General features: G+C 53.8%; 1 protein-coding gene across 1 annotated transcript; it reads right to left on the reverse strand.

The window, feature by feature from the left end:
* Positions 1–1,403: 1,403 nt before the first annotated feature.
* TGME49_206650 (zinc finger, c2h2 type domain-containing protein) lies at positions 1,404–8,784 on the reverse strand. The gene has a single exon (XM_002367805.2). It carries the CDS (start codon positions 6,756–6,758, stop codon positions 2,091–2,093), a length of 4,668 nt encoding a protein of 1,555 aa, XP_002367846.2. The 5' UTR covers positions 6,759–8,784; the 3' UTR covers positions 1,404–2,090.
* Between the last annotated feature and the right edge of the window lie 515 nt (positions 8,785–9,299).

Consider the following 9,299-nt stretch of genomic DNA (forward strand, 5'->3'; position numbering starts at 1 on the left):
TGTTGATTGACCTTAGTGAATTAGGTGCCAGTACACGTTGTACACATGCCACCTGTTAGAGGTAAAAAATATATGCAGTTGTAGCTATAGTTTGTAGCGTCATTTAAAGTATGGCTACTTGCTTACGGAGGCACTCCGGATACTACTGAAGGAGGGGATTTCAGGAGGGAAAATCGGCACGCGGAACGATCGCGTGACAATTCATTTCGGACACTGCCCGAAAGCCAGCTCAGACTGGTGCGCTAGATGAGATCAAAGGAGCAGGCCTGCGAATTTCAACAGCTCGCGATACCACAGGTCAAAATATGTTGACTTTTGTAACCAGTGCTAGTGGAAACGTGAAGTGCTTTTTTTTCTTATCTGTCGTACGGTCATTTCCTTTCGATCTGCACAAGCGGCACCGACATGAAGGAAAACTTATATCCACGAAAGTCTCTGTTGCGGCAACACATGCGAACAAAGAGATGGTGGACAAAAAATGAAATATAGAACAAACAGTGGACGCAACATGTGCAGCTCTGTACCGTTGAAAATCCACCATGATTAAGTCAGCAAATGAAGATGGCTAAATTTGCTTGGCCACGAGGTTGCACATATTCTGAAATGAGCCAATTAGTGGGGTGACCACCAAACGAACAAGAAAAGCATTTTTTAGATACCGCCGCTTGAAGCACAATACACTGACTTGTATAAGACACCAGGAAAAGAATCGTTTGAGCCAGGTCACCATGAAAATAAAACAGGGGCACCAAAAGCTCTAGCATCCCGAACAGCACCATATAGATGAACGTGAATCTTCCTAGTTCATTCTTAAAAGCGGCACTCTTCGTATCTTTGCTTTTCCCCCCTTATTGCATTCTATATCCGCCATACGAGCCTCTCCGGCGACCACAAACATAGTTTTTGAACTGAGCGACTTGCGGAACGGCTTGATTAAAAAGACAGCGATGCAGACAGGCAGAATTCATACGTCAACGAAATCGCTTCTCTCTTAATGGAACTATCGCGTCACTAGAGAGGGGGACATGCACGTTTGAAAGCCATGTTCAACAGACAGGAAGCAGCGAATCGATATACACGATACGATGAACTCGAACACAGATCCGCAGACGCGCCATAACACCGGGCAGCATTACAGCATTTCCCTTGTCAGAAAAATATTCAGCGCATTTTAAACACGGAAAGAGGAATGCAACAGAGATTTATACAGCCATCAGTGTAGTGACACAGCAGGACAGGCACGGCTCCAGACACAAACTTAAAGCAGACGGTTTTTCACCTGCCTGAGGCCTTTTCTTGACACCTGTGGACGACCGATGTTCGATGACACACCCACAGGCAACGCAACTCTCCCACTGCCTGCGCTCTGTAGCATCTAGCTCCCGCGCACAAAATCAAGACTCTCCCCCTTACTCTTTTGGCTCCACGAGATCTATCACTGATCTCATCAGTAATGGAGCACCCGCACCCGCCGCGCCACTGTCCCGGCTAGGATGACACACACATATTGCCGGTCTGGAACGCGCTTTGGAGGCGGAGCCTCTCTTGACGACAAAAGAGAGAATAGACGGGACAGAGGAGCCGTACAGCAGCAACATACTCAAGGAGAAACTTGGGTTGACCTATATGCGCTTCAGTTTAGATCCTCTGTTCAAAAAGTGACGTATCTTGAAACATGCTAGTAAGTAGTGGACGCACCACGATAAGACAGTCCTTGCCGATGATCTTGTCGCATGCTACAGTGACAATCACGTAGACAGTTCCCTCTCCAGAGATGACTACACCTTCACGCCCCTGGTTCCTCCTTCGGTATTATATGTCCCTTTCTGCCTCGGAAACCCGTTGTCGAGTTGCCGTGACGCTGTGCGTGTACCTGCCGAGAAAAGACTTCTTCTCTCCCCCCTTTCCAGGTGGCGGCTACCTGGAGCACTCTATCCTCACATCTTTCCATACCAGAATTCTTCAGTTCATCTGTCATAGCAACCTGAATAATGTACCAAGTTGTATTCCTCCTTCACAAGCAGGAAACTGTCTGTGTACCTCCACCGAGAGCTAACCACAGGCCCCTTGTATAAGCTGAGTCTTCACATTCAGTTCGATGAATCAGCGCCTCTAGCCATTTCTTTCTCGAGCATCCCTGCAGACAGCTGCGAGACATTCACGGAAGAGCCAGCGGGTCCGTAGTGCTTGAGAGAAGTGATGTGTCTATGGAGGTGACTTTTGCGGCTAAACGCCCTCGAACACTGAGGACACTGGAAAGGCCGATTCCCTGCATGCACCGCTTGCGTGTGTTGACTCAAGTTGCCTTTCTGACTGAAAGCCCTTCCACAAATGTTACACAGGAACGGCTTCTCCCCCCTATGAACAGCTTGAATGTGCTGTTCAAGATTGCCTCGTTTGTAGCTGAACTTCTTTTGGCAAATAGGACAGACAAACGACTTCACCCCCTCATGGACTGCTCTGATATGGTGGTGAAGGTTGTAGTTCCTGCTGAACAAGCCGTTGCAGAGGGGGCAAGCGTACATACGGGTTTCTGGACGCGCTTCTTTCTTCGATGTGGCCGCTCGACCCTTTTGTTCACAAGTTGCGGAAAGTTGTTGCATCGCTTCCGCTCCTGCCTGCTCCTGGCGATTCGTGCTCGGCCAAGTCGCTGCGGTGCCAGCATTGCTAGCGGGCACCTCGATGCTGCCTTGTTTTTTCACCTGTAATTCCTCGAAGGTTTTCCCGACTGGCGAGCCTCCAGCATCAGTGAAACGCCACAGACGCACGTCTGCGTTTGGGATTCTTTCCACGGATTGCCGAGCTGCTGCCTCACCGGGAGAGCAGGACGCCGCGACATGCTCTGCCGTCGCTTCCGGTTTCACCCTTTCAGAACGGTTCGTTGGGCAGCGCCTGATCTCGCCCCCGGCTTCCTGCGAGTGGCCACACTGAAGCAGAGCAGAAAGCTCTGCGAGAGCCTCCGGCTGCCCTGAAAACCACGCAGACGACAACGCATTTTTTGGCTTTGCCGCGCAAAGACTTGCGGGGACTATGATCGGGCGAGCGCTCGAGAGAATAGGAAACCGTTTGATGTCGCGCGCGCCAGCTGCGTCTCCAGCTTCGCCGTCATCGTTCCGACTCCGCTTCCGCCGGGCCTTTGCTGCGTGGCTGAGAACAGTGCACGTTGTACGGGATTCACTGGACTTCCGTGAAATATCCAAAGGCACGCCTTCGTTGCCTGCTGGCCCAAACGCTTCGTCGGATTTAGAAGGACTCGCTTCCAGTGACTTTAAGAGAAAAGAGAACACCTGCTGCGATGTCTCTGTCTCTGCAGAGTGCGCGGAGCGCATCGATGCACTGGAGAGAGTGTCAAGAGCTGAGTACGACCGCTTAACTCCACTTCTCTCTTCTTCAGAGGCCAAAGAGACAGTGGATCCCCTCAGTCTCTTCCGACTCTCTGGATTCCCAGAACCAGACCTTGTCTCCGTAGCCTCCGTCTCCGTTGTCTCCAGAAGAGAAGGCGTTGCCTTGGGCTTCGCCGCACCGGATGCAACTGACGACAGAAGCGACGGTCTTTCTTCGCATTTGCTACGTTGTGCCGAGCGCTTGTCGTGTTTCGTGACAGCGACGGCAGACGAGGCTGTCGGGGAAGAACGGTCACTTTCGGACCCCAACGGAATCATAAGCGAGGTCAGCGCGTGCTCGCCGGATCGACAAGCGGCTGCCGGCGCTGCAGGTTCATGTGCCTTTACACCAGGCTTCGGGGTCAGACTGGACACAATTGCAGACATCATCAACCCAACCAAGGAGTCGGCACTCGCATCAGTTGTGCTATTTCCTCGCAGAAGGACGCATGCAGTTTGCAGACCCTCGATGAACATGTGCAGCTCATCTTGAGACTTGGATGCCATCGCGTCGAGCAGAGACAGCGCGGCGAGTGACATGTGTGGATGCAAAGCCTTGCTCGCTCCTTTAGGCGGCTGTGTGCCACACTGTTCCACCGTTTGACTGGAGCAGGCAGAACTGATGAAGGCCTTTGAAGACGCCACCGCTGTCTTCGAACGGGGGCAAGTGTCGGCAAACGGAGGGTGAGGAACGCCATCCCATGCCGCCTCCCTTCTCGAGAGGGTCCGTGTGATGTTCTTCTCCACAACAACCGTGGCGCGGGCCGGGGGAGCGACGTGCAGAGCTCTTGGACTCGGCGACGCAGACTCGCAGGAAGAAGTCGACCCCACAGAGCAAGATGGGAGGAAAGACCTCAGCGCCTCTTCAGAAACTCCGGGAACTCGAGTGCTTTCTGCCGCGTGTCTGCCTATTGGAGACAAGTCCCTACTGCGTGTTGAATGGTTGATCATGTAGGACGACTTCGGAGAAGCAGAACGCGAGGTCGCGGACACCGCAGGACTGCCGGTCCAGGACGGAGAAGAACACAGACTTGTACACGAGCTCTCCATCAAGCATCCTGAGAAAGACCGACGGGGCGTGGCATCAGGAGACACATCGCCATACTCGCAACCGGCGTCAGTCGAAGGGGATGCAGGAGCGCTTCGTAGGAAGCCCAGTGTGGCCTCATCTGAGTCGTTTCGGAAGGAGGTTCCTCTCGATTCCTGACTGTTCCGAAGCCACTCTGGTGCAGCCGCGTCGGAGACCGATCCGAGAGGGGGTTCTGCGTTTTGACAAGGGCGGAAAAACTGACTATCACATCTTTGCAAAGCGGACAAGATGTAGCCATTGTGACCACGCTTCGCTTCTTGGACACCTGAAAAGCGTGCCGGCTCATCAAAGACACTCTGCGCGCCACTGCCTGTGCTTGCCATGGAGCCTCGCTTCGTCTTCGCTTCTCCAAAACAGGCTCTATCCTTCATTCTGCTAAGATTGCTCACCTCCGAGCAACTCGTGCTGCATGTCCCCCTCCTCTGCTTCTTCATTTTGCCAAGGAGGAACGGAGTCTCGTCAAAGGGCAGGTTTTCTTCTTCCATCCCAGCAGTGTCTGTCGCGGCGTGGTTCCGGTAATCTGGAGCGCCGGCAAATGCCCTGGTCAATTGTTCGATGTTCTCTTCAGAGAGAGACGCCCGCGACAATTTCCTGTCGGGGTCAAAATGCTCAGAATTGCCGCCTCTCCGCAAAGCTGAAAACGAGTTGGCTGCCACTGTCGCCAGGTCGGAAAGACTCGAGGAAGAAGAGCGCTGAAGGAGCATGTGGTCTTCCCAGTCATGCTCTTCCTCATGCCCAGAGGATTTCCATGATGGGCGACTTTCCTGTTTCGGGACGCTACAGCGGACAGTGTCCGACTGCACAGAGCTCGGATGTGGCGTAGAGGCATGCAGCGCCCCACTTGACTGTGGTGCTGCCTCAGTGAAGCTGTTGCCTCCTTCGCTCTGAACCTCTACGTCGGTGAGACAACCTGTCGGTGCTGATTCGGCGACGACAGGCAATGCGCTTCTCAGACTCTCAGTTACTTCAGGGTACCCCGTGCATTCCCCACTCCGAGCGACACTTGCTTCGCACACCTGGAGGCTCTGCCGATATTGTTCTAGCAGATTGAGGAGCTTGCCATTTTGTGAATCTGACACGTATCCCTCTGGCTCTCGAGTCTCAAGACTGTTCACTTGGTTCTCTGCAGACACAAGAACGCCATGCGACTCGTCACTCGCAGAAGTCAGCGAGACTTCGGGGAATGCGCCGTCCGTGGTAGTTTTTCTCGGCGCCGCGTGACCTGTGTGGATGCCGTTCTCTGCGCCTTCCGGGGGACGTTGCTGCTTGAAATCAACTTCGTCGCTGATTTTGTCCGCAAGAGATTCTTCACCACTGCTTGCGAAACCAATGCCCATGCCATCTGCTCCTGCGTGCGATAGAGCCGACCCCTCTCGATGGCCTTTCATCTCCGCTGCACCTTGGAGAGCTGCATTGGTTTCGTCCTCTTCTTCGTCCATCGCTGTCTCCCCTGCCCGCACACTGCTCTTCTCTACCAGCGGCAAAGGTGAGGGAAGTTTGCACTCTGGCACTCCTGTGGGTTCCACGGCAAGAGCCCCTCCAGAGACGGATGCACTTTTCGGGGACTGAGCAGAGTCCTTACCAAAAGAGAAACCTGTATCCTTGCGAAGGGGGGGCATCCCGTCTTGGACGAAGTTCGCTGGGTCGTCCAGAAGCGAGGCAGAACGTGACAAAGACACAGGAGAGAAAGAGCCCTTAGACGAGAAGTGGTAGGAGGAAATGGTAGAACAAGATGACTGAGGACGGAAGAGGGGAATGCAACAGTCGGCTCCATCTGCACCGGACCCAGACCTACACGAGAGAGTCGGAGACTGTTTCTTCGGACTGACTGTCGCGGGACAGGAAGAGGAGAGGGAGATCGACGGGGAATCGCAACCTGTGGTCGCAGCCCCGGTGCAGGGGCGAGTCGCCCCCATAGAGAAGCCAGCATCTGATCCCACCAAAGTGTCGTGCGCCTCAACCGCGGGAAGCTCTGAGAACGGCAACTCTTGTTCCATGGGACCTTCCTTGACGTTTGTCCCGCACAGGGGACCGGTGTCACCCTCTGCATGCACCCCTCCACACCACGTGGATTCACTCATTTTGCCTTCAGCGGCTACACGAGCCTCATCTGCACTTTCTGCACCTAGCTGATAAGCTGAAAAATCTTCAGTCACAGCCAGATCAGGAAAAGCGGACCTTCGGGAAGTTGTTTCGCCCAACGCTTTCCCTTCCGCTTGATTCAAGAGTTTACTTTCGATACTGCCTCTCACGGCAGTGACATATTCTTTTTCCGACAGAGACATCGTGACGACTGCTACGTTTGTGCGTTTGACGGACGCCTCCTGCCGCGCCTGCGCCGACAGCTACGGCTGCACAGGTTGCAGGCGACAGACTGAGAGCTTCTGCTGCAAGTGTCGCATGTGGGAATGACGGTAGCTGGCCAGAGGGGGAGAAAGGAACTCAAAAAAACGTCGCTGGCAAGCTCGCTCTCAAAGGCATTGCTTTCCCTGGGACAGAAGCAAGAGGCACGAACAGGAAAGCGAGCAAGTGAGCCGCGTAGGAGGGAATACTTCAAACTGAGTAGCCTCAACACCTGGAAAGAAGAAACCCAGCAAGCCGCTGCAGAACATTAATTGCACGAGTCCATTAAAACGGGTACCTACACCAAAGAAAAGCCGCGGGACTTGCGTGAGGGGCCAGAGTTGCGACACCGCGACAACGCGAGGAGCACTCAGAGGTGAGTCTGTACATACCAACATTCAGCAGCCTTCGAGAACTGAATGTTTCGATTGATGTGGGCATTTCCTACCGTGGATAAACCACAAACAGAACCTTGTGCGTGCGATACGCTTCACATGTTGCCACTGTCACGCAGAACTTGTCAGCACATCCTGTAGCCGTTCCTCACACACGCAAATGCACTGCATGTACTTACACATCCACTAAAAACACAACGAGAGACTCAAATTTGGAAATTGTGCTGGATCCGAAACGCCGGCTTTAGCAGCAAATAAGTTCCGGTTCAGTATCCAGGGGGGCGGCACTACGGCAGCGTGAACTCGAAAGCGGACAGGCACTGCTAGTCGGCGGAAAACGGGGAACCACATTTAGATCGAACAAAGCAATTACCTGCATAATTCTTTGGACAAGAGTCCGTCGAACAGCTTCAATGTGGGGGTGGGGAATCTCCGAGAGGAAGTACCCCAGGGGAGTGCTGTTGAAAACGAGTTGGGGAGGCAGGGGCAGTTTACCGTGCAACAACTAGCTACCGGGGCACACGCGTTGAATGCTCTGGGAACATGGCGAACGAATCCACCTGCCTCAGACAGCCGGCAAAAACGCTAAAACTCTACGACACCACGACCGAAAGCATGCTTTGTCCCCTTGGCACTGCTTCCACCGAGGGAGAAAACTCGCGACTGATCCTATACTTTCCGAATCAGTGTACCCCAGACCGCCTCAAACCGCACAGAAATGCCACCAACGGCACTCGTGGCGCCTGAATGCCCAGAGTTCCCAGGTGAACATGATAAAGAAGTGGTCTGCAAAACGAGGAGAAACGCGGCTGAGAGAGCCGTGCGTTTACGAGAGGGGCGTCTTTCTGACTTGCGCTGAGTAGGAAAAAACTCAGCGAGAGCCGCTTCCAGAGAGACACCGGCGGGGACTGGTTTGCCCGCCGATATCGTGTCGGGGCCCGAAAAACACAGGGAAAACCCTCCTGTGAACTTTTGACGGACAGGGTTCGTTTACACTTTTCATTCAGACGAGAACGGCTGCAGCGAGGCGGGTTGAGGCCAGGAAGTCACTCAAAGAGAGCTGCGTGCCAGTTGTTTCAGGAATCTAGATTCGACGCGGGGCACAGATTCTCCTGGGGCAGGGGCAAAGGCGGGACCACCGGGTGTGGCGAGGCTGGAGGCGTCGCTGCCGGCTGATGCCACTGCCCGACGCAGACCTGCAGCAACTCTCCAGGAGGTGGGTGACTGCGAGAAAAAAAAGCACTCGACACTGTTTCCTCGACGACTGTTTTCAAGCTGCGACGTTTTCGCGTGACGCATTGCCCGAAATCACCAATAAAATGGCGCTCTGGCGACACAGAGTCGCCAGCAGCCGTGGCGGCAACCGCTGTCCAGATGGACGAAAGGCAAGTGGGGAGAAGTTCTGCCTAGCGGGGGAGCGAACTCTCTCGCGGAGCAATGCACGGGCATGAGCAGCTCTGTGCCGGCCGGCATCGCGGCGGGACGTTTACAGAGAGGGCGTATTCGAAAACCTCGCTATGACAACCTAGCCAGCTGAGGGCGTGACGCAGGAAGCACGAAAAGGAACGACCACTTTTACCTCAAAGAGAGTTCATCTTTTGGGATCCAATAAAGCACATCTCCTTTCGCTCGCTGCGAATCAATAAACGCTTCCCGGCGAAAGGAAGAGCGCAACCACGTATCAAATCGTAGACAGGCTTGGAATCGCACACGGTGGGGCCCGCCACTCTTTTGCCCCGCCAGCCAGAATAAAGGTAAAGCAGCGGACGAAAACGTGAACGACTCCACTATTTCTCTGTTGAAGCATTCGATGTGCAAGGTCAGGGCACAACGATTCTATGATGGGAAAAAAGTGGCACAAAACGAGAGCCCACGGATGCGTCGAAGACTCGTGGATAGCCACTGGGGTAGTCCTCAATTCGTTCCCATTCCAGAATTTGAAACTACACTGCTGCGTACTGACGACCGAAGGCTAGATCCGAAACAAAAATAGCATGTTTGAAGAATACGGTACATACACAAGCATTTTAAAAGCGTACCTGAGAGGTAACAGCAGCCGGCCCACGACTGTGAAGTATGAGGGATATA

This window comes from Toxoplasma gondii, chromosome VIIa (genome assembly GCF_000006565.2).
Source record: "Toxoplasma gondii ME49 chromosome VIIa, whole genome shotgun sequence".
In the NCBI taxonomy this organism is placed as follows: Eukaryota; Apicomplexa; class Conoidasida; order Eucoccidiorida; family Sarcocystidae; genus Toxoplasma; species Toxoplasma gondii.

Bases quoted from the DNA above. Each gene is read 5' to 3' on its own strand.
- TGME49_206650 (XM_002367805.2), bottom strand. From the start codon at position 6,758: ATGTCTCTGTCGGAAAAAGAATATGTCACTGCCGTGAGAGGCAGTATC.